Here is a 26,617-nt window from a genome sequence, read left to right as displayed (position 1 = left end):
ATTTATGCTATATAAACCATCTTGTGACACCTGAGCGTCACACCATCGGCACATTTATGCTATATAAACCATCTTGTGACACCTGAGCGTCACACCCTCAGCACATTTATGCTATATAATCCACCTTGTGACACCTGAGCGTCACACCATTAGCACATTTATGCTATATAATCCACCTTGTGACACCGGAGCGTCACACCGTCAGCACATTTATGCTATATAATCCATCCTGTGACATCTGAGCGTCACACCATCAGAACATTTATGCTATATAATCCATCCTGTGACACCTGAGCGTCACACCATCAGCACATTTATGCTATATAACCATCTTGTGACACCTGAGAGCGTCACACCATCAGCACATTTATGCTATATAACCATCTTGTGACACCGGAGCGTCACACCATCAGCACATTTATGCTATATAATCCACCTTGTGACACCGGAGTGTCACACCATCAGCCCATTTATGCTATATAAACCATCTTGTGACACCTGAGCGTCACACCATCGGCACATTTATGCTATATAAACCATCATGTGACACCGGAGCGTTACACCATCGGCACATTTATGCTATATAAACCATCTTGTGACACCTGAGCGTCACACCATCGGCACATTTATGCTATATAAACCATCTTGTGACACCTGAGCGTCACACCCTCAGCACATTTATGCTATATAATCCACCTTGTGACAGCTGAGCGTCCACCATCAGCACATTTATGCTATATAATCCACCTTGTGACACCGGAGCGTCACACCGTCAGCACATTTATGCTATATAATCCATCCTGTGACACCTGAGCGTCACACCATCGGAACATTTATGCTATATAATCCATCCTGTGACACCTGAGCGTCACACCATCAGCACATTTATGCTATATAATCCATCTTGTGACACCTGAGCGTCACACCATCAGCACATTTATGCTATATAATCCATCCTGTGACACCTGAGCGTCACACCATCAGCACATTTATGCTATATAATCCATCTTGTGACACAGGAGAGTCACACCATCAGCACATTTATGCTATATATCCATCTTGTGACACCTGAGCGTCACACCATCAGCACATTTATGCTATATAACCATCTTGTGACACCTTAGCGTCACACCATTAGCACATTTATGCTATATAATCCATCTTTTGACACCGGAGCATCACACCATCAGCACATTTATGCTATATAATCCATCCTATGACACCTGAGCGTCACACCATCGGCACATTTATGCTTTATAAACCATCTTGTGACACCGGAGCGTTACACCATCGGCACATTTATGCTATATAAACCATCTTGTGACACCTGAGCGTCACACCATCGGCACATTTATGCTATATAAACCATCTTGTGACACCTGAGCGTCACACCCTCAGCACATTTATGCTATATAATCCACCTTGTGACACCTGAGCGTCACACCATCAGCACATTTATGCTATATAATCCACCTTGTGACACCTGAGCGTCACACCATCAGCACATTTATGCTATATAATCCACCTTGTGACACCTGAGCGTCACACCATCAGCACATTTATGCTATATAATCCACCTTGTGACACCTGAGTGTCACACCGTCAGCACATTTATGCTATATAATCCATCCTGTGACACCTGAGCGTCACACCATCAGCACATTTATGCTATATAAACCATCTTGTGACACCTGATCGTCACACCCTCAGCACATTTATGCTATATAATCCACCTTGTGACACCTGAGCGTCACACCCTCAGCACATTTATGCTATATAATCCACCTTGTGACACCTGAGCGTCACACCATCAGCACATTTATGCTATATAATCCACCTTGTGACACCTGAGCGTCACACCGTCAGCACATTTATGCTATATAATCCACCTTGTGACACCTGAGCGTCACACCGTCAGGACATTTATGCTATATAATCCATCCTGTGACACCTGAGCGTCACACCATCAGGACATTTATGCTATATAATCCATCCTGTGACACCTGAGCGTCACACCATCAGCACATTTATGCTATATAATCCATCCTGTGACACCTGAGCGTCACACCATCAGCACATTTATGCTATATAACCCATCTTGTGACACCTGAGCGTCACAAAGTCAGCACATTTATGCTATATAATCCATCCTATGACACCTGAGCGTCACACCATCACCCTGATATGTCGTCGCTTTGAATTGTAGGTTAGTAGGGCAACAAATACACTCGCGTGGTGACCAGATTTACTATACTCAGTCCCATTGCTTGGTCTAGAGGAGCTGGGTCTATGGCAGAGAGAAGAGGATCCCAAGTCCCCTGCCCTTCCCTCTTCACCCTGTCACAGGTACTGTATATACCCCCTCCTGACACCTGGAAGGATGGGTGTGGATAATAAATATCTATTACCAGGGTGATTACCCTTTTCCTGCAACAGGACTGGCACGTGTGGCTGCCTTTCATCAGCCTGTGCCCTGCAGGTTACCTAATGCACGCAGAAGACTGTCATGTGTGAGTCTCCTGACTCAGTGTCATCCCGGTGTGTCAAAGTCCAGGCATCCCGGGGGAAGCAGCAGAGTCAGGTGACAAACATGCTGCAATATGTAGAAATTGGACCCTTGCCTGGGACCTGAGATAAGGGAAAGTCCCGGTATTCTGATGAGGTCTTGGCTTCCATTCCCCTACAGAATCCTCTTCAAACACCTCACACTCACATACAGGGCCATCTCTAATTCCATTGCTCCATATATCTCTAACCTCATCTCCATTCATACACCCTCCCGCCCACCCTGATCACTGCTTCCCATGCTAGAGTACAGGACTTTGCCCGTGCTGCACCCCTTCAGTGGAACGCACTCCCTCGCTCCATTAGACTCTCCCCGACCTTGCAAAGCTTCAAACGGGCACTGAAAACTCACCTATTCATCAAAGCATACCCTTCCACTGCATAAACCAGATGGTTCTCCGACCCCTTGTCTGTTTACATCCTGCTATCTAACCACCACCCACTTGCTTGCACCTCTTGTAATCTGTCAGTCTCCCCTTCCTACTAGATTGTAAGCTCCTCCGAGTAGGGCCCTCTTCCCTCCTGTTGTCAAAGCCCTCTTCTCTTCACATGTCACTCACAGCTCTTCTATACTCCAACACTCAGTGACCATCTTTGTCCGCATACTCATCTCCATCATTGGCTTCTAGCCTCTAGTTGTATGTTGATTGAGTCCTCACTACTTATATCCAAGCTGTAATGTGTATTGAACTGTGCGCTCTTTATTTGTACTGTATTCTTGTTATTTATTCAATGTTATGCCAAGCTTTGTCTCCCTGTATTGTTCCTTTGTATGGCGCTGCGAAACACTTGTGGCGCCTTATAAATAAAATTATAATAATAATAATAATAAGGTCACATGATCAAAGATTCCATCATATCAGTACCTGCTGGGGGTTGTGAGTTTCCAGTCCCAGCATACAGATGTCATATAACTGCTCTGTGTTGTCATCTACAAGCCGCTGGTTCCAGGTGATAGATCCAGTGGCCAGACTAATTGATGACAGCCGGGCAGACTGTATGTGCGCTGCCCGGCTGTACTGCTGTAGTCTCCGGCAAGAGAATCTGTATTTTCATATCTCCCGCTGGACCACCGGGCAGCCAATCAGGAGCGGCGGCATTGATAGCCGCTCCTGATTGGCTACCGGTGGTCCAGCAGGAGATCTGTGAAAATACAGATTCACCTGCCGGATACTACAGCCGGGCAGCGCACATACAGTCTGACCAGCTGTCAGCTACCTACAGGCGGGCGGAGCCACTGGTTGGGGGGAGATGCAAGCAACGTCCGCTGCTTATGTAAGTGGCATGGCTGCCAAGAGCACGTCCGTGTGGCCCCGCCTCCTCTGACTGCACAAAGAGTCTATGTGTAGTCAGGGGAGGTGATTCCACACTGACCTGTTCTATGCAGCGCGCGGGAGGAGGTGGGGTCACACAGGAGGAGAGGTAGCCGAGGCCAATGAATATGAAGCAGGCTGGGCTGCGCGGGGGGGGAAGTGTCCACTCCACACGCTGCCGCGCTGGAAGCTTATACTATGAGGAGACCTCTAGTGCGGCAGCAACTATTAACTTGTGCAGGGCGGGCAAAAACGGGCAGGGTGGAAATCGACAGCTTTAAAAGGGGCAGGGCGCAGCGCCCTGTGAAATAAGCCTAGCGGGAACACTAGGCCCTGACCGCAAGGGGTGGCATTCGATTGTCCTGCAAGCTGTAGTGGACCATAAATACTGGTTAGCAATAGTTTAGTAATGTTTGTTTTTTCAGGGTGGGCACAACATGTAATATACCGGTCTTTTTAGTTTCACAGATGTGTTCATAGGTTGGCCCAGTAGGTCACATGATGCGAGGGTTCTAGCCAATTCAGATCTGTACACTATTGCCGAGGACCAGCTAGGTGGATGTCTGTTCCCTAGAGAGGTAAGAAATATGTACCCTTACACTTATGTTCACCCATAAACCAATATTTATGTTTTGCACCAGGAAAGAATTTTTTTTTTTTTAAATAAATCTGTGACTGTTGATTGTGTGGACATTCTGGTCCACCTCATCGGTAATGCGGCCTACCCCTTGCAGCACTGGCTGATGAAGGGCTACACCCAGCATGTTCAACTGTCGCTACAACAGATCGCATATACCGATGCCCTCAGTTCTGCCCATATGGCAGTTGAAAATGCTTTTGGCCACTTAAAAGGACGCTGGTGTTGCATCATGAAGAGGAATGATGTTGACTTAAAAATCATGCCAGATATTGTAGCAGCCTGCTGCATTCTCCACAATATATGTGAGCTGCAAAAGGAAAACTTTCTTCCTGAGTGGAATGTGCAGGATCGGGAGGTGTGGGGAAACGTACATGATGCGGCAGGCTATGAGGGGGTGCCTAGCGTTGCCGCAGAGCGAATAAGAACCACAATCACAGAAAACCTTCCATCAATGTTGCAATAGGGGACACAGACAAATACTGCTGGTTAAACAGTTTGTGTTTATTTTTATATTTTTTGTATAATTGTAAACTTTCTTGTATGTTTATAAAACTTGTCATACAGGTAGAAAATGGCTTTGTAAACGTTATCTAAGTGCAAAATAATATATAAGTGCAAAATAATATATAAGTGCAAAATAAGGTACACAGACATTAAACCATGTAAACATAGCAGCCCAAGCCTGGGTGCACAACACAATGTTTTGCTTGAGGTAATAATATAAAATATAGAAGTGCAAAGAGAACACAAGAGGTAGATGTAGGATGCAGTGATGGGGGAAGAAGTCATAAGGTGACCATCCAATCAGCTCCTAACTGTCCCTTCAGAAACCCAGCATACACTTAACAGTTTGGAGCTGATAGGTCGGCCAAAAAGCACTTTGTCACTTTTCCTCCCTTATCACTGCTCCATACATCTGCCCCTCTGTGCCAAATGGCCAGATTTTGGCCATTCTAGCTATCATGTGGACCTAATTATTTCAGGCCCACTAAAATATATATACTTATATATATATATAATCGATGTGTGTACCTAGGTACTGGGGCGGCACTCGTAGGGCTTCACTTATTCAAAAGAACTGCAAGCCACACTGCAGTGAGTTCTAACGTTTCGATAATTTAATATCATTATCAAAGACAAAGACAGTGGTATCCACACTTACCTAAATAGAAGAGAGACATCACCCGAGTGTGCGTCTCCGTGCTTCACAGCACGGCCCGCGGCGCTGGATACATGACGTCATCTCTGGCCGCCCGTTCCGTCCGACGGGACCACTGCCATGGTAACACAGGGACGCTAAGAAAGAAAAGACATTATGAGATCAAGCGACCGTGTACTCCGCTGTGAGTTACAAGAGCTCCGAAATAGGAGAATAATGGTATAATAATGCAATGGAAAAAAACCAAGAAAGAGACAGAGGCGAGACATGAATAATAAGCACATAAAGATGTGTGGAAAACATGCAGAAAATGCACAAAAAATTACAAAATCACAAGATGCATGAATGTATACTGTAGACACATGATTTGTAGCTGCTGTAAACTAAAATAAAGATATAGATAAATGATATATGATCAAAGAAAGCAGCCAAGGGACAAGTATTCATTCAGTCCTGCCGAATGGATGGTGTTCAGTCTGAAAATCCATTTTGCCTCCAATTGGAGTTGTTTTTTGTCTCTGTCCCCGCCACGGATGTTGGCTGCAATTTGGTCTATCATTTTATATTTAAATGTGGGAAGTGGGTGTTTAAAATCTCTGAAATGACGCGCCACCGGCTGGTCGAATGGCGCTCCCTCCAATGCTGATTTTATCGCTGAGCGATGGGCTGCCATACGCTCTTTGAAAGTTCTGGTGGTCTTCTCCACGTATAACAATCCGCAGGGACATCTGATGGTATAGACAATATAGCGACTAGAACAAGTAAGCACCTGCTTAATTTTAATGCATTGCCCTGTATGCGGATGGGCGAAGGAGTTGCAAGTGATGTTTAGAGTCCTTTCCAAAATTGGTGACGTCTGTCTTCACCACCCTATCACGGATGTTGACTCCCCTCCTGTAACAGGGCATTACTACTCCAATTGGAGGCAAAATGGATTTTCAGACTGAACACCATCCATCCGGCAGGACTGAATGAATACTTGTCCCTTGGCTGTTTTCTTTGATCATATATCATTTATCTATATCTTTATTTTAGTTTACAGCAGCTACAAATCATGTGTCTACAGTATACATTCATGCATCTTGTAATTTTTTGTGCATTTCTTGTGCATTTTCTGCATGTTTTCCACACATCTTTATGTGCTTATTATTCATGTCTGGCCTCTGTCTCTTTCTGGGTTTTTTCCATTGCATTATTATACCATTATTCTCCTATTTAGGAGCTCTTGTAACTCACAGCGGAGTACACGGTCGCTTGATCTCATACTGTCTTTTCTTTCTTAGCATCCCTGTGTTACCATGGCAGCGGTCCCGTCGGGCGGAACGGGCGGCCAGAGATGACGTCATGTATCCAGCGCCGCTGGCAGTGCCGTGAAGAACGGAGACGCACACTCGGGTGATGTCTCTCTTCTATTTAGGTAAGTGTGGATACCACTGTCTTTGTCTTTGATAACGATATTAAATTATCCAAACGTTAGAACTCACTGCAGTGTGGCTTGCAGTTCTTTTGAATGAGTGAAGCCCTACGAGTGCCGCCCCAGTACCTAGGTACACACATTGATTATTTGATTACCTTGTGGAAGGCACCGAGGCATTTAAAATTCTAAGGAGTGCCGGACCCCAACCCTTGCTATATATATATATATATATATATATATATATATATATATATATATATATATATATATATATATATATATATATATATATATATATATATGTAGAAAAGTGGATTAAGGTGGATCCAATCAGCGCTAATTTGTGGTTAGCTAGCACCAGTCAGAAACAAAGGATATGAGCACCCTTTAAAATAGACACTAAAAGTTCCAAGTTTGAACTGCAGCTTCCTCCAAAGTAATTCCTGGGACTCACAGGAACAAGCGACAATCTGTACAAAAAGAAACACAGGAGGAGCGCTCCATAGTGTAAAACCAGATATGATTTAATAGATATAAAATATCCACGGTACAGTCAATCAGTACTCGTACCGTTTTAAAAACAGCAGTGGGCTGGTTACCACATGATGTATATATAACAAGCCAGGCAAGCCTCCTACCACCATCCGGGGCAACTGCAGCACGACCGGAACCTCACCGAACACTCTGTGAGGGAAGCGGTGTACCGACAGGCTGGAGAGGATCAGATGCGGCAGGGGATTCCCGAAAGACACGGAATGTCTGTCGGGAATCCCCTGCCGCATCTGATCCTCTCCAGCCTGTCGGTACACCGCTTCCCTCACAGAGTGTTCGGTGAGGTTCCGTGTCGTGCTGCAGTTGCCCCGGATGGTGGTAGGAGGCTTGCCTGGCTTGTTATATATACATCATGTGGTAACCAGCCCACTGCTGTTTTTAAAACGGTACGAGTACTGATTGACTGTACCGTGGATATTTTATATCTATTAAATCATATCTGGTTTTACACTATGGAGCGCTCCTCCTGTGTTTCTTTTTGTAAATATATATATATATACTTATACATTTTTTATCCAAAACATTACTGCAAACAGAAAATTGTGTTCCAAATGGGCCAACTTTGGCCTCTCTAGTTATATTGTGCAGAAACCTAACAAGTGTAACCTGCAAAGGTAAAAATCAAACATTGCTGTAGCAACAACAGGCCTTACTTTTATTCAACTGCCTATAAATCTGATATTGTTCGGGTTGTGGGGTTGATGTGTTAGGATATTGAGCATGGTCATAGTTGTACTGGCCATATGGCACTTGTGTGTGGTCTTAATTTGGTACTTGAGTATTGTTATTTGGCATACGGCTAAACATACGCTAAAAAATGTCATCTGCCTCTCATGCATCGCCGCTATTTGTGTCATAAATGAATCATGCATTTCTTTTTCAGATGCCAAAAATCTGGCAATTCTTGCATCTTCATGAGCATTCAAATCGCTATCCACCTCACGTAGATGATCCACAATAATCGCTGTCATTGCTCTGACCGATCGTTCTGTTCTGTTTGGTTTCGGCTTTCTTTTGGGAACGTTATAGACTGTAAAAGGGATAAAAAATAATTTGTTACACACTGAGCATATATAAACATTGCAGAGTTTAGCAAACACGTGTTTGGGGCCTTCCACCACCTGCACACTAGCTATACTGCAACATTACCCATTATGTTTTTTTATCCTTTTTCAAAACAGTTTAAAGGTATTGTGGGGTGTAATATTGTTCTCGATTGCCACTCATCTATCCACTGGAAAGGCTAAGAATGCAGGGTTTCGAATGTTGCAACCATTTTGCCCAGGAGTTTTAGGCACTGCCATACCGATGGTGCAGGAGACCTCAGAATCGTCCACACCAGCTGACAAATGTCCCTTGCTTTTGCTTCTGGAAGGAATACACGTGTAGATGTGTATCCATTATGACCCCCAGGAACTGTAGTGTTTGAGTAGGACACAAGTGCGACTTCTGTAGATTCAGGATCCACCCGTGGTCCTGTAAAATAGCCGCTGTAGTTTCTCTGCCGACTCTGCTTTGAACAGCAGGTCGTCCAAATATGGGATGACCACTATACCCTGTAATCTCAGGGCTGCCGCCATCACTGCCATAATATTTGTGAATACCCTTGGGGCTGTAGCCAGTCCAAAGCGAAGCGCCCTGAAATTGCAGGTGTAAATTTTCTATTGCAAAATGCAGTAAGGATTGACGCTAGGAATTCCCCTTGCTCCAAGCTCAGCAGAACTGATCTCAGAGATTCCATTTTGAAATGGTCCACCCACAGGTGGTGATTTAATGACTTCTATAAGATTGGTCTGAAAGAATTGTCCGGTTTTGGTACCAAGAAAAGAATGGAGTAAAACCCCTTCCTTCTTTTCTCTTGCGGTACCGGGACCACTATGCACTTCTCCAGGAGAGACTTCGCCGCCCCCAAAAGGGCTGTTCTGCGGCAAGCTTCCCTGGGCAAAGGAGTAGGTAAAAACCTTCTTAGAGGGGATCCTTTTAGGTTGATCCTGTAACCCTGGTGGGGATCTTATGGTGTGCATTGGCAATTTTAAAATTGTATTCAGCGCAACAGAACCTGCTGCGCTATATAAGAAACTGTAAATAAATAAATTTAAGGTGCCACAAGGTAAAAAGTTTGAATATCACTGCTATAGACTATTCCCAATTCCACCACTATGATAACCCAGATAGAGGGGCTTATTCACAAGGTCCAAGTGTCCCGGTATTGCAAGAGGTGACCCCCCCCCATGCTGAGTACAGATTGGGGAGTCTCCGCCCCGTCATTGTGCAGGCTTCTCCTCCCCCTTGGACACCTGTTTCTTTGAAAAGGCTCCAAAACGGGTTTTTGCAGTTTTCCCTTTTCCCGCATTAAAACGCCCTCTACTGGAATGACCCCTGGAGGACATGCCTCCTCTAGGAGAGGGCCGAAAGGAAGAACGAAAGGCCGCAAACCTGGAAGAGCTATTCTTTGCTCCTGATGTGGGAAGAAAAGTGCTCTTCCCGCCTGTAGACCGTTTTATAATGGCTTCCAACTCTGAGCCGAATAACAATTCTCCCTTAAAAGCCATGGCTTCTAGGGATTTCTTGGACTCACTGTCAGCCTCCCAATCTTTGAGCTCTAAAACTCCTCTGGCATAAACAGACACAGCTGAAATATTCGAAAGCATTTTAACTGCTTCTTCACCAGCTTCTCATGTATATTCAGCTGCTGTTTTAAGCTTTTCAGCCAAAGCCAAGACCTCTGTGTCTGCCTGCAAACAGTAACAAAGCGCATTAGCCCACGCTATCATGGCTTTAGACACCCATGCGGAGGCAATTACAGGTCTGAGGGAATACCCCACACCTTCAAATGCAGCTTTTAAACAGCCCTCTAGTTTTTTGTCAACTGAATCTTTAAATGCAGCCCCACCTTGCACAGCTAAAAGCGTGGCTTTTGATAGTCTAGCAACTGAAGCCTCTATTAAGGGATCTTTCTCCCCCAACTTAACGTGCTCCTCCGGCATGGGGTATAGACTCAAAAACCTCTTGGGCATCATAATCTTTTTTTGTCAGTTGTTTTACACTTAGCAAATCCTGCATCCCCTCATCCGAGAGAAAAGTGACTTAGTCTCTGCGCTGCCTTTTGAAAACACCCTGCGCAGGGGATTTATCCTCTACAGTTAAATGTAATGCCTGCTTCACTGCTAAAATGAAATCCTCAATACCATGTACAGGAATATCAATGTTAACTGTATTGTCCCAGTACTTCTCCGGCCCACATTCTCCCTACTCCTCAGAATCCACATTGAGGATAGGAAGAGAGGCTACAGACTGTCTAGAGCAGTGGTAGCCAACCCTAGCCCTCGAGAGCTACCAACAGTTCACATTTTCCAGACAACCTAGCTGCTGTACAGCTGCACTCATTAATCACTGACACATTTTAAAAGATACACAGATGGAGCTAATTAGCTCACTTGTGATTCTGTGAGGAGACCTGCAAAACATGCACTGTTGGTAGCTCTCGAGGACTAGGGCTGGCTACCCCAGGTCTAGAGGATTGCTCAGGACTAGAGAACTGCTCTTTGAGAGCATTAAACTTTTGAGTGTCCTGCATGACTTGCAAAAGGGCCGGTTCCCCCTGTGATAAGGGAATGGAACCAAAAGGACTGTTGTGAGGATAAGAGTCTAGATGATTTTACCAACTCATCCCTCTGTCTGTTTAAAACCTGCACTAAGGCATCGACAGACTTGCCCAGGGCAGCAGCCCACGCAGGCTCAGGCTGTCCCCCCCCCCGTTCCCCCCCCCCCTCTGAGCTTGTGCTCCTCTGGGTACAGCTTCACAAACAGGGCCGATATCCCCTTTAACCATCTGTTCTGATGTTAAATCTAGCCCACAAAATCTGCAGCAATATAAGAGCAATGCTCCCTCCCCCATACCAGCAGAATGCCTGTCATGTTTGACACACACAGTGCAAAATGTCAGGCGACAGTACTGAGTCAAAGGCCAGTATTCAATGAGAAAAATTCGCTGTGATTTCTGGAGAGTTTGTGCTTTTCACGCGGTGGAGAGAGGTTTTTTTTCTCCAAAGGCGAGCCACCCTATTCAATGTGAAATATTCTCCGTCTTTCTAAGTGATTCTCGCCGTCTCTCTCCGTGTAGAAATTCTCCATCTTTTGATGGAGAGCAGGAATGTGAACTTTTAAACTAAAAGGGTGTTTTTTTTAATTTTGGTGTCAAAAAATCAGGTTTTTTTTTCTGTGAAGGGCCATGTTATTTTTATTCATGTGCCTATAGCACATGAATATATATTTAATTAAAAAAAAAATATTTTTTTACAATTTTTTTTTTTTTTTTTTTTTACACAGTGCAGCCAGCAGGGGGCCGGAGCGCTCGAGCCGCTCATTAGATATTCATATATTCACTGCACCCGAAGCACGTTCGGGTACAGTGAATACTGGGTCCCCCGCTGGCTATAGGGGGGGCAGCCTGTGCTGCCTGGGTCCCGGGGAGCCCTGCTCCCCTCCCCATATCCCCTGCAGCAGCCAAGAGAGACTTTAATCTCTCTTGGCTGCTACGTCCCCCGGCTCCCTGACAGCTCCCTGCCGCGGACGCTCGTCCGCTGCAGGGGTTAAGACTCGCCGCGAGTGGCGGCGAGTCTTTAACACGTTGAATAGTGGGAGCAGGAGGCTCCGGAACACGGAGAGTGCATGGCGAGAGAAAAAATCTCTCGCCATGCACGGAGAACATTTCTCATTGAATACTGGCCAAAGTATGCAGTGTACTTATCATTCTGCTGGAGACCTTCTGGTCAGCGGGGGTAGCGTGGCTCAGGAGAAGCTAGGCACTCTGCAGGAAAACCTTCAGCTCTGCAGCCCAGTGCTTCCAAAGGCACCAAAGACAGAGTAACAAAGAGAACAAAGGACCAGTGGGCGCCTTCTGTACGCTAAAACAATTTATTAAACCAAAAAACACACACAAAAACACAGTAAATACAATTACAATAAAAAACAGTAATTTGCATGCATGCAACAATTCAATAAAAGAATTCTAAAAAGCCATTTCACTGCATTAGTATGAGAGGTATTGATAATTACCAGTTCCTGATTGGATGGAAAAATTGCCAGGTGTGGGCAGGTGTTACAGTCTCGCACAGATTTGTTGTAAGCAAGATTTTATAGATATTTCCAGGTGGAATTGGGGCTTTCAGGACGGACCCACACCGTATATATCACAGGTATTCCTTGATGGTACTTGGTATTGTCTCCTCCGCTCACCCGGGCAGGTGCAAATTTGCCCGATGGATGTATCAAGTAGGTGCCTGATATATTTTAACACCCTTTTGGTCCGAGTGCTGCAGTAGCTGGTGGCCCGACTCTGGACTCTGTGCTCCACTGAATTAGTAGCCAGCCCAGCCTTTCCGTGTGCTGGTGTGGACAGCGTAGATATCCAGTGCACACAGCGGCTGACACACTTGCTTCCCAGCCGGCTGCCTGCGTGCACAGTATAGGCTTGAATGCCGCAAATCACTATCAGTCAGCTGGCATAAGTACCACAAGCTTCTGGTGCAGACAGCGGCTGCTGGACTCACTTCCCAGCCGACTGTCTGTGTATGCAGTGGGGACCTGAATGCCGCAGATAAATATCAGTCAGGCGGCGGGCTGATGGTATCGGTGTAGCGCCCTACAGGTCCTCAGTGTTGCAAGTAAGGGGGTACGGCGTGGTACGGAGTACCTGTAAGAAATATGTTGCAGGTACGCAGTACCACTTACCCCTGATCCACTGTCATTTCTATTTTCATTTTAAGTCTAAATATAATGCATCCGCAGCCCGCCCACCCAGCGTTATGATTGGTGCTGTATGCAGCTACCGGCTACTGCTGATTTAGCCTGTCACACTGACAGGCATCAGCAGCGCCGACAGCATGAAGAGCAGGCTCCACTATTGTAAGCACAAGCTGCCTGGCTCTCCCCCAAGCAAGAGCCAGCCCACCCCCAGTCATTCCCTGTTTCTAATTCCCTGTCTCCTGTGTCCACACCTCTATTGTCATTTAGTCACTCCTCTAGCTTTGTGTGACCACGCCCCCTGATGACACATGACCATGCCCATTTTTGGTGGAGGCTATCAGTACCACCAAGAAAAAAATTCTACTTGCACCACTGCAGGTCCTCAACTGCTGATCCTCCTCTCTGGGCTCCTTAAAGACGCGCTTCGCTGCGCTCAGGCAGCTTTATCAATTTCAGGAATAAAAAAAAAATAAAAAAGATTGGGAAAGTACATTTTATTTCCAAATACAATGTGGCTGCGAATAAGATCACGAAGATCATCAAAAAGAACTATAAATTGCTCAGCACTGACCCTGTCCTCATGAGTAACTTGGAAAAGGAGCCCTCTATTATTTTTAAGAGAGCACGCAATTTAAAAAATATATTAGCACCCAGCTTTTTCAAATCAGATAAGAAAAAGGTGGGCGCCCAGAGTACAATTGTGGGTCCTAAAGTAGTAGGATTCTATAGATGTAACCACACAATGCATGACATGCAAGCATGTGGTAAATAAAACACAAAAAAATTACATCTACTAATCTGGAAAAAACGTTTAACATTGAATCCTTCATCAATTGTACCACCAGCTATGTGATATATCTCCTGATATGCTCTTGTAATATCTACTATGTGGGTCGTACTATCCGTCCCCTAAAGGTTAGATTGCTCGAGCACAGGAGAAATATCACAAAGAAATGTACAAATCACAGTGTTCCCCGCCATTTTGCAGAGGTTCACGATAGTGACCCTGCAAGTCTGAGAGTGATAGGTCTTGAACACATAGACATCACAAGCCGTGGAGGAGATAGATTCCGGAATCTGTGCCGACAGGAGGCGGCATGGATACTGAAACTACAAACATTGAAACCTCACGGCCTAAATGAAACTATTGACCTTGAATTTATTTGATGTGCTCTCTTGATATAGTGTTAATAAATCTATTTCTGCCTCAATATCAGCCCCTTGGTAAAGTATTAAGGAATTGATTAACAAAAAGTATAGCGAAAGGAGTGATATATATGAGATCTACCAAAAATGTCCTCTGATATAAGAACCCGCAATATGCATCCATTGTGTATCTTGAAATACATATATAAATCCGGTAGGATGATAGTCATAACAAAATTGTTCTCTTTAATTTGCCTTCCCAACCCCTTCTCTTGTTTTGAGGTATCTAAGATACCCCGATTTATAAACATGTTCGAATGTAATTATTAGTACTTAATAGTAAGGAATAATTTGATGCCGATGATTTTGATACACTGAAATTGTGGATATTAGAGATGTATATTTTGCATATATAGTCCCCACTTTATGATGCATACGCTCTATATTTTTATTATTTATTTACTGGTTTTTATGGATCTTCATTTTTATGTATTTATTTTTATGTATTTATTTTTATGTATTTATTTTTCCTTATGTCATATTTTTATTTTTGCATATATTCCCGTTTGAGTACTAGGGATTATTGTTTTATTAGTTTTCTATTATATTAGAAGTCTATAAGTCCCCTAAAATATATGTACTTATTTGAAAAGTAGGGATTATCATTGGAGTGAAAAGTCGACATGAGTAGAAACAGTGACACAAATAGTGAAAGAGATGCCTTTCCCTTTAAATTAGAGCGTGTGCTCATATGGCCCTTTGAAATAACGATAGAATCATGTGGTGAAATAGAACTAACTGGATACATGTAAACTAAGTAACAGTCTGTCAGTGTTAACAAAAACAAATAAATAATAAAAAATAAATGACCCAAAAAAAGTAACATGTGAATTTTTAAGCTGTGTAACTACTATATACTTAAATGTAGCCGCCTCCCAATTGCTAAGGAAGGCAGGAACTTTAGCCATTTAATTGCCACCTGCAAAGGAGAAACACACCTGTGGTAAATCAAGTGGTGTGTATAAAACCACCCTCCAAACCATACTCCTTATTCCTGAAATTGATAAAGCTGCCTGAGTGCAGCGAAACGCGTCTTTAAGGAGCCCAGAGAGGAGGATCAGCAGTTGAGGACCTGTAGAGCGCTACACCGATACCATCAGCCCGCCGCCTGACTGATATTTTTCTGCGGCATTCAGGTCCCCACTGCATACACAGACAGCCGGCTGGGAAGTGAGTCCAGCAGCCACTGTCTGCACCAGAAGCTTGTGGTACTTATGCCAGCTGACTGATAGTGATTTGCGGCATTCAAGCCTATACTGTGCACGCAGGCAGCCGGCTGGGAAGCAAGTGTGTCAGCCGCTGTGTGCACTGGATATCTACGCTGTCCACACCAGCACACGGAAAGGCTGGCTACTAATTCAGTGGAGCACAGAGTCGGGCCACCGGCTACTGCAGCACTCGGACCTGTTAAAATATATCAGGCACCTACTTGATACATCCATCGGGCAAATTTGCACCTGCCCGGGTGAGCGGAGGAGACGATACCAAGTACCATCAAGGAATCCCTGTGATATATACGGTGTGGGTCCCTCCTGAAAGCCCCAATTCCACCTGGAAATATCTATAAAATCTTGCTTACAACAAATCTGTGCGAGACTGTAACACCTGCCCACACCTGGCAATTTTTCCATCCAATCAGGAACTGGTAATTATCAATACCTCTCATACTAATGCAGTGAAATGGCTTTTTAGAATTATTTTATTGAATTGTTGCATGCATGCAAATTACTGTTTTTTATTGTAATTGTATTTACGGTGTTTTTTTGTGTGTTTTTTTTTGGTTTAATAAATTGTTTTAGCGTACAGAAGGCGCCCACTGGTCCTTTGTTCTCTTTGTCTACCTTTAATGAGGGCGGCATCCCTCTACCAGAAGGCAGCCATCTGTACGCAGCACAGTACACCTGTCCCTAGCGCTCAAATTTTTCTCTGGTACCAAAGACAGAGTGCAGGAAGAGACCATTGTCCCTGCCACAGCAGGGTCTGTGGATCTTTGGCACCATCTACCCCCTGTAGGCCGCTCCTGCAGTAGCTTACTCCTATTCCTAGTGCCTACCCCTCTGCTGGGGATCACATGGAATTGCCCATCGCGGAGACACCCATCACCTACGATACCCCCTCTGCGGGGAGTCGGCTCTGGGGTCCCCCGAGCCCAGGAAGCTTCTCTTCCATAGAAGCCAGAAACTCTGCGCAGGGAGACCAGACAGTGTCCCCCTGCGCGCAGGACGCTGACAGGATGCACTTGTCAGCTCCTGCTGCGTGATCAGTATGAGGACTGAGCCTTATTCTAGTTCTCTTTCTGACAAAATCCTTCTTAGATGGACAAAACCATGTGCACTGCAGGGGGGGCTGATGTAAAACATGCAGATAATTAGATTTGGGAGAGTTATTTTGTTTCTGTGCAGGATAAATACCAGCTGCTTTATTTTTACACTGCAATATAGATCTGACTTTGAAGTAAAACCCCACCCAAATCTAATTCTCTCTGCACAAGTGACATCTGCCCCACCTGCAGTGCACATGATTTTGTCCATCTAAGAAGGAAGTTGTCAGAGTGAACCAAAATAACCCCCACTGTTCCTGCCCCAAGTGTAAAATTAAGAAAATAAATACCTAGCTATCTTTTTATGGCTGCTTGTCACAGCCTGTTCAGCATAGCACTCACTCCAGAGGGCACCTAAATGAAACTGAGGAATGCTGGGATGCAGAAGGGAGGAGCCTGCCCTTAAAGTTAAGCATAGGTGCCTGGCTCCTTTGGTCCCCTCCTACATCCCAAGGTCAAGCTGCGTCACCAGGATAGATGAAAGAAAACCTGTCAGCAGGCGGCATTTTTACAGGGGAACATCTATACAGGAGTCTGCACATGACTCTAAAGATGACCACAAGCTTCTGTGAGACTGATGATTCATTTCTACAGCTACAGGCGCACAGCAGTGAGGTGAACTGGCACCTAAAGCTGGGAGGTGCTACAGGCCAGCACCACTTCCCCCCTAAGCTGGACTTCCCACAAGGGTATATTGGAGTCTAACTTAAAATGCTAGACAGCCTTGCCCCTAGGGGGAACTGCCTCCAGCCTGTACTCCCTTACCCTGGTGAGCTAGTGAAATCCCTGCTGTGGGGGCGCAGTGTCCACGTCAGTGCTGTGACCTGCTCCCAGAGTACACAGCCTAAATAGCAATTTCTGCTCTAAGAGAGCACTTATCCTCCCGCAATCTGGCCACGCTGTCCTGAAAGGTGTGGTGCCCAGCAGTGCTGCACTAGGCCCCTCTCCCACCCACTCTGCCTGTGTATGCCCCGTGGGGTAACATGAGGTAATGGACACCAGCAGGGTAGCCGTAGCACCGTAGTTGCCATGACTACCAGCGTTACTCGCTTAGTCTAAAAATAGAAAAAATTAAAAAGCTTGGGATCCCAGGAGAAAAAACAAAAAACTGGTGCACCCGCTCCCCGCAGGCACCAACAAAATACTGACTGACCTAGCATGGAGGCGGGGTTATAGGGGAGAGGAGCCAAGCATGATGGGAAGCATAAAGCTTTGGAGAATTGGTGCACGTTCCTCTGGATCCACCTACAACCCTGAGGTTAACCCTGTGGGACCCTGAAGAGAAAATATGGAGTCCAGTCCATGTTTTGAAAGGACCTTGAATATAATGAGTGATGACCTGACCAGATATTTATATTTGCTAGTTTCTTGATTGTTTAAAACAATCAAAATTCAAGCAATTACATTTTCAGAAAACTCCTATAAATTACATAGCATATTACTAACTTTTTTTTTTAAACTAAATATATGCTTTACTCAATGAGACACAGCAAGGCAGGTATTAAAATCAGGTCTACAGCTACTTTATTGACAGAACATACAGTATTTCACATTTGAAGACTATAGAACATAAAAAGCCAGATTCACACATCTTAAGTCACTGAAAAGTATAAAAAAAAAAAAAAAAAAAGGAAAACATGTATATTGTGGCAATACATATTCTAGTTTAAAGTCCTAATCCACCAGTAATTGTTTAATGTTCTATTTAATAAAGAAAAAAAAGGTAGCAACTTAAACTTCCCATGAATGTACCTACAAACTTTTTCTTTGAAAAATATCATGATTTCTAAATATTAAGAACTTCATTCAATAGATATATTAAGGGAATACACACACATCTAAGCTATGGTATAGTCTACTGAAACTGATCACTACACCACACATGCAAGATAGTATTTTTGTGTCCTACACTGAAAGAAACTAAAAAAGTGAGAATAGAAATAATTTTCAATAATTCCAGTTGTACTGAACATAAAGTATAAAAAGAGTGAGCAAGCCCTTAGTATATAACCATTGAATGTTATAATAAAAATAAATATGAATCCTCACACTATGCTTGGTTTATAATGAAAACCGTGTCCAATCCAGGAGGTAGGGGTTTGGAAGAGACCAAAATATAAATCCATTTGTATAAAATAGTGGAACTACATATAATATGCTGACTGCATGTGTCTTATAGTTCATTACTACAGTAAATAATACATTGCACACAGATCTGCAAAAAATTTAGAACATCAGTTTTCAACTTGTGTTAAGACTACACTTTTGTATGTTACAGCACTGAGACCAATCACATTTTTTAATGCTCTTTGTTTCTTTAGAACAGTGGTTCCCAACTCTGGTATTAAAGTACCCCCAACAGTTCATTTTTCAGGTCACCTGACAGGTACACTCAGACACTTTTTAAAAGATCCACAGGTGGAGTTCATTGCTTCACTTCTGATTCTGTGTGGAGATCTGAAAAATGTAAACTGTTGGGAGAATTTAAGAACAAGGTTGGGAACCACTGCTTTAGACCTATATTGTGGATGGTTATGTGAATGCTGAACACTTAAATTTTTCATTAGACCATAAACTAATCTAGGGCAACTGATATTTGTTCCCAGACACAAACTTACAGTAAATGTAATTTGCTAGCTTATGTGAGAAAAACAAACAAAAACACCACTAAAATGTAGGAGTTGTTCAGCTAAAGTCAATGCAGGTTGTTTACTGCAGGTCTTTCAAACTTCTAACAGTTCTAAGATCTCACCATATGTAAGAATGCCAACATTCTTACATATGGTGTCCAATTTTGGACAAAGCCCAACTTTGCTGAAGGGAACAGCTGTACAATTACTGCATGGAATAAACAAAATAATATTGTATTATAGTGAAAGGACCAACAATGCATAGGTTGACTTTGGTGCAGATTTAGGGCAGGATGTACCAAGCAGCAGCTGTACATCCCGCCACCCATCGCATATGTACCGATAAGCAATGCAAAAGGGCAGTTCTCCCAATAAGAGCTGTGCTTTACTATCCCTGCGGCTGCCAGGACTTCCTCGTTTCTTAAGGAGAAGTCCTTTGCTGTGTAACCACCGCCGGAGGGGCTTTAGTGCATTTCAAAATGCATTTTTTTTTTTATAGTACATCACGCCCTCAGAGATATTCTAGTTAATCCCCCATTACTATCTTAATGGTGTGCCACCAATCAGCTTCTGTCATGTTTGATACATAGGATATGTACCAAAAAATGCCAAATTACAAATGGAGAGAGATATAGTATTGGCTCGCTCTGATTTCACACAGCAGTTAGGAGCTGGTTGGTCAACAAAACATTCAGATAAAATGTGAAAACTTCCTATGACATAGTACAAAAGAAAACATTAAATAAAAGCTGCAATGTAATACCTATTGCCTGCCATTTCAGCCAACGTACTTTCTGCTTAAGAACCATGGGAATTTTGAGACTGGACAGCATAGAAGTCCCCGACATAATGCAAACGAAAGCCTCCAAAACCAAATTATGGTCAAGTATACACAGCCTATGGTATTCGCTTTATATGGAAAAATAAATGTTCATTATGAACCATTTAACTGACCTTTGTCACAGGTATCCGATACACTGATGAAGTTTGTCACTGTAATGCTATAGTAAACATTCTAAAGGGATTGGTGGAGATGTGCCACAGCCGACACATTACATTTAAATCAAAAACTAATCCTTTTTACCCTGTAACAAATTATGGTGACAGTGTAGTTTGACATATGATATGGTTATACAATATATGTCAATATTACAGTTGTGCTAGTCTTCAATGCTATAGAGAGGGCTAAAACTGGGTAAATGCTATGCAACTTCTGTGCAATTTAAAAAGGTGTATGCCATTAGGGATTTACTTACTAAGATGGCATTTTTTTTTTTTAAAGATGGGTTGTTGCTATGGGCAACCAATCAGAATTTATTTAGCAAGTGCATTCCCAGCTTGTGTCAAGAAAAACCCCCCACTAATGTATCTCTGCCATAGATACAACGCTATCAATGGCCATCCCCACTGCATCAGCGTTACATATGCAGTAAATACTGTGCTTGTACTCTGAAACTATATTTTCAATATAACACTAAACCATGATATTGAACTGATATCGTTTTGCATCCATTCCCAAAGATCAAACCCCAAGGGGGTGGATTTGTGAGGTGTAATGCCATATATCAAATATATTGGTGTAATCCCATATATCAAATATATTGCATGCACAGAGGTTTCACAAGACTGTGCACCTTTGGAAAGGCCACTAAAAGCTCTGGCATAAACATTACATTTATTTTATGTACAATATGTGTAATAAGGCCAGTGAAGTTAAAAGGTGGACAGTGATAATGTAGCAGCCAGTCAGCTCCTAACTGTCATTTCTCAAACCCAGCCTGTAACTGGAGAGTTAGGAGCGGATTGTCTAGTGCATTATAAAAAATGGACACTTAATTAAATCTGCCCCATAGTATTGTAGCTAAACAGAACATCAAAACAAATATCATGATTGTATGTCTTTAAAACAACAAGCTTATTCGATCATCAAATCATAAATTCAAAAGCTGGGACATGAAAAGCAGATTTTAAACAGTCTGCAATGCTGCATTTGTACATGTTAGGATAGGTTTTAAAAGTGTATTACTATTACCAAGAATTTCTCCTCCAGTAATAGCAAATCTAGTCAGGCCCATTAGTAGGGTATTCCAATTACAATATATTAGGAAATATTAACAAGCAGATTAAAAGGTAAGGTAAAATGGCCATATAAAGGATTAAAGAAATGGTTCTGCAGATTTCGTTTATAATACAGCACCTGGGATCGCACATGCACAAATGTTATCATTTCATCTCAGACATATCTGCTGTGAACTCAATTTACACTGGCTAATACTACAGGTCATAAACTAAAAATTCTCTTGTCTGTTTTACAATAACACTTTTCTCTCAATTGTTACTTTTCTTAGTTGAACAAAGGAGCAAAAAGTTTTACAGTTGTGAGATCCTCACTAAAGTGAATGTATAGGGAACAAAGCAGTAATTTGCTTTCAAGTAAAATGACTTTCTAAATATAAAAATCGGAGCATGGTAAGAATTTCATAGTAATGACCAACAGCAGCCATTATACATTGCTCTGCCATGCGGCTTAGATGTTTTTTTGCTTTGAAGGTCCAGCATACAGTAATATACAACTCTGCCCAAGACAAAGATTGGCGATCGCATTCACAGTGTTATTGAAAATACTTTATTTTTGTTTGGTTGGTTATGCACCATGATATCCGACAATAAGAGAGAAGGGACCGGGTTTCTAAATATTGGGATTAAAAAAAAAAAAAAAACCTTAAGTAACCCCCAGCTAGATTTACTAGGAAAGGTGGTAAATGGTTCACATTTTTGTTGAATGCAGCTTGCCCTACAGTGCACATCTGTAGAAACTGAAGAATTATTTGTCTTATTTAAAAAAAAAAATAATAATTATTCCACATAGTATTATGAAAAACTTGTGTAAAATGGATTTACAATAATATGCAATATGGGTTGGACGCTTTTAATCGTATTAAAAATCCCTGTTGCAGGAATATGTAACAATATATGACAACTGAAAATATAATAATGGTATTTTAGAAGTATTCATTTGCCAAGCTACTCTACATATCTAGAAAATATTTCCCCAATACCATTCTTAAATACATTAGGCAGTTCCTAGCATCTCACACAAAGCTGTCTAAAAAGCATGATAATATCACTTATTGTATACTTTGAGTAAATTTATGAAAAAGGATTCACTTCAAGTTACAATTTCCTCTTCCAAATGAAGTATTCTATCAAAATAAACTAAAGCGTTCCTGTTAAAAATATAAGAAATACTACAAAATGCTTCAGAGATCTAATAAAAATAATATTACTCGTTATGGCACAGTCCTTTTCTATCTGTCCACAGTAAAGAACACGTTTCAGTTGTCCATATGTACCACCTTTATTCATCTATTGAGTGTTTGGGAAGTGCAGTCACATAATTTGCAAACTTGAGAACGGCAGGTTTTGTAGTCCCAGGACTGTTAAAAATAGAATTCAAACCGTACATTACTCAAAATTAGTTTTCATTTTAATTTTGTTGGCCCTTAAGCAATTTGGTAAAAGGATTCCCTTCATTTGATTCCATAGCTTGATAAACCAAGAATGACAACACGGCCAAAATAACAAAGATAAGGATCTTCAACCAGATAGGCACGGATCGTCCAGTTTTAATTTTCGGAGCCTTCACATCAAAGACCGGTTGGTATTTTGAGACATACTTAGAACTATAGTGTTCTTCCATGTCTAGATCTTTGAGACTTAAGGGTCGACCAGCAGCTCCTTTTATTGGTCTGCGACAACTGGCGCTGTGTGACAGACAGGAAAGAGATACAGTCTTAATGAAAATGCATTATGCAACTAATACATCATATTGTGCAGTCATGCAGAATATGTTCTGCAATAGGTTATATCAAGGTATGTTTGGGATAAACAGCATTTTCTGTGAATACAAAACCAGACAAGAGAAAGCAAACTTTTGTACCATCCAAACATATATGCTCTTATGCACCTAGCATCTATATGCCATACAGTGCAAAGCATGCAACAAAAATGCTTTAACCCTTTGCGGTCCGCACCACAAAAAAAGCAAAGGAAAAAAAAAAATTCTTAGCATTTTTTATTCACGGAGGTTAATATCAACAATCAATAGTTTTTTAAAATGAGACCCCACAGTTTTTGAGATATAGGCCTCTACCAAACGGTTGCGAAATCAGTTTACAATAAATATATATATATATATATATATATATATATATATATATATATATATATATATATATATATATATATATATATATATATATATATATATATATATATATATACATATATATATACATATATATATATATATATATATATATATATACATACATATATACACATATATATATACATATACACACATACATACACACACACATAAACACTTTACATAGTTCACAAAAAGCCACAGACTGTAAAGTAAGCATGGCCAAACTATGTTGTGAAGCTACAAGTCCCATCACACCTTGCCACAGTTTTGCTATTAGGGAATGGTAAAACTATTGTAAAGCATGCTGGGATGTGTAGTTTCACAACAGCTGGAGGGCCATAGTTTGGCCATGCCTGCTGTAGAGGAACAAACTGAATAGTTCTGTCTGTTGGTTGCCCATTACATTTAGGCACCCACAAAACTGAACTATGAGACAGATGTCCTGTCAGACATCTTGAATTTGACCACCAGGTTGTGATGTCACATGTAGTTCTTCCAGCCACATAACAGATCAGTTGGCAATCATCCATACACACAAGCGGCTAATATATAGGCATCAGCTGTACTGCAGGGCTGAAATTATTTCTAAATGATGGTCTTTTGTTATAGATTTATTGGCTGTAAACACCAGCCGATGTACTTACCACATTGCCTTATATAATTTGTGAAAACAAGGAATGCTTAATGTGTACCCAGAAACCAATTATATACCCTATGGGAGTATATATACGGGCGCCTATTATATGAGTGGTTTCTCAGAGCTGCTGCCTATTATATAAATGCATATGTCAATGTTTTAAACCTTACTTATATAAACTTTTTTTAAATTCCATCCAACTGTGTAAATTTTCATTGTAGTACCAGCGCTGCTTTCCACTTTTTTCTTTTTAATGTGTACCCAGCCTAACTGAATACATTTGTTTTACACAACCAAATTTAGCACACAATAGTCTTTTTTGCAGCTTCATGTCCAGTTGTACACAGATATACAAATGTCTCATTACAGTGGCCTGCATACATTAGCAATACTGTCTTGTTTCTTCCAGTAGTTACTTGTGTGTATAGGAGGCACAGTATGAGCACAAAGCCGCTCTGAATGGTTGAGTTGCCGGTGACCTGTGGGGTTATTTGGCATGCCTTGAGCAACGCCACAATCCAATAAATGTATACTGTACATACATATTATAATCAGCCTGCCTCCTCCAACCAACCACTAAGCAAGTTTTGAGTGAGGAACACATCTTAAATTTAAATCTCATGTCCCACCTTATTCCTGTTGGAGTTGACATTTCAGATGGAAACATTTCCTTTAGAATATCTTTATTTTCTCGCTTTTCTTCATATATTTTTTCTATAATCTAAAACCAGAAATAATAAGGTCACTTAAAATAAAAACAATAGTTGTTGAATTTAGAATCTCCAGGAAACCCAAAATGAGAGCGTGATGAAAGCCAAACAAATCACCACCAAGTGCACTAATTTAAATCTCTTTCCTGTCTTTTCAGGGGGGTTACAAAGTTTGTTATTTTCAATTGTCTTGTCTTTTTTGGTGTCTCCATATGGTCTCCAATGATTTCTCCAGTATCCTTTAAGTGAAAAATTATATTTTTGAATAAATATCCTAACAAGGCCAAAAATGGAAAAAAAAAATAATAATGAATAAAAATAAGTGTTTAAGTGATCACCTCTATCAGGGCTGTGTTCAGAAGATCACTGGAATTTGTATGACCAATAATATCAACATCAATGACCTTTTTAAGAGAATCTGTATCCGTATGCTGTAGCAAGTTCAAATACTGCAATAGTACAACATAGGCAAATAGACACCAATGTAAAACATTAACCTGCAATAGCAACTAAAACCAATATATTGATAGAGCAACCAGTTTGTTGTCAAACAAAAAGGTTTCATTTGTAAATAAAGTTTTATTTTTTTATTAAATATTTAAGGAATTCAGTTGTGAAGTTTGTGCGTGCTTCAAATGTAAAAAAAAGTTACTAGTATGAATTTAGTATGCTCAATGCTTTAAAGCAAGTAACTTTAATTTAGGGTATTTACTTTTTCACTGAGCAGCTGTTTCTTTGGGGTCCTTCTTGAGAGATCTGAGAATTCACTGACTGATCGCAAAGCGTTTGTATGCTTGAAGCTTTCAGTCACTTGATTACCAACCTGATGGGACTCAAAATGAGAATATGCTGTATTAGCCTATATAAAAAAAAAAAAAAAAGAGAAGGGGGGTGGAAAAAAACAGAAATGATTAAAAAGATTTTAACTTATTACTAGAAATGTATAGTGTTTATACTAATAAAAACACTTAATTGAGTGAAAATATATTTACTAGGGTCTGGTTGCTTGAAGGCAATATAGTTTCAGTTACAGGAGCAGTCTCTGAGACCTCAGCATCATCAAAAGCTAGTGATCCAGCAGTTACCACCTATTTGGAGAACAAAAAAAATATTGTATTGAGAAAATAGGCACCAAGAAAAATAAGTAAATAAAACAGATTCTTCCATTCAAGGCATGGAATAAATAAAAATAACTCTGCCATCACCTTTTTCCTAGGTGTTCTTCGTACTACTTTTGACTCTTTAGAAACAGTCTCCAGTCGTCCACTTTTCTCAGGCTCCAAAATCACCGGGGGATCAGAAACTGCATCTCCAGAAATATTCTAATTAAAAAGTGTTAAACATATGTTAAATAAGCTAGATTTTCTAAAACTAGTTACCCAATAAACATAAACCAAGTGTCTAACAAATGTTCAAAAAGTGCTCTTGACTCAGAAACAACCAGGCAGAGAGTATTTTAGAAGTCGTCCCCAAGTGAGTAATCTACAGATAACAAAGGTTTGTGTAA

General features: G+C 41.6%; 1 protein-coding gene across 4 annotated transcripts in view; it reads right to left on the bottom strand.

The window, feature by feature from the left end:
• Positions 1-19,966: 19,966 nt before the first annotated feature.
• Positions 19,967-26,617, bottom strand: part of TMPO (thymopoietin) — a 26,182-nt gene continuing 19,531 nt past the window's right edge. For 2 of the 4 annotated variants that reach the window (XM_083182300.1, XM_083182301.1), the window contains 7 exons: positions 26,316-26,432; positions 26,103-26,198; positions 25,823-25,969; positions 25,449-25,559; positions 25,259-25,349; positions 25,030-25,123; positions 19,967-23,314 (listed from right to left, as the gene is read on the bottom strand). In XM_083182300.1, the coding sequence (XP_083038426.1) occupies positions 23,038-23,314; positions 25,030-25,123; positions 25,259-25,349; positions 25,449-25,559; positions 25,823-25,969; positions 26,103-26,198; positions 26,316-26,432 (933 nt within the window). In that variant the 3' untranslated portion in view covers positions 19,967-23,037. The remainder of the gene's footprint in view (positions 23,315-25,029; positions 25,124-25,258; positions 25,350-25,448; positions 25,560-25,822; positions 25,970-26,102; positions 26,199-26,315; positions 26,433-26,617) is intronic. The other 2 variants (XM_083182302.1, XM_083182303.1) reach the window with 1 other exon arrangement.

Source organism: Crinia signifera, chromosome 4 (genome assembly GCF_055691185.1).
Source record: "Crinia signifera chromosome 4, ASM5569118v1, whole genome shotgun sequence".
In the NCBI taxonomy this organism is placed as follows: Eukaryota; Metazoa; Chordata; class Amphibia; order Anura; family Myobatrachidae; genus Crinia; species Crinia signifera.
This window is presented reverse-complemented; position numbering and strand designations above follow the sequence as displayed.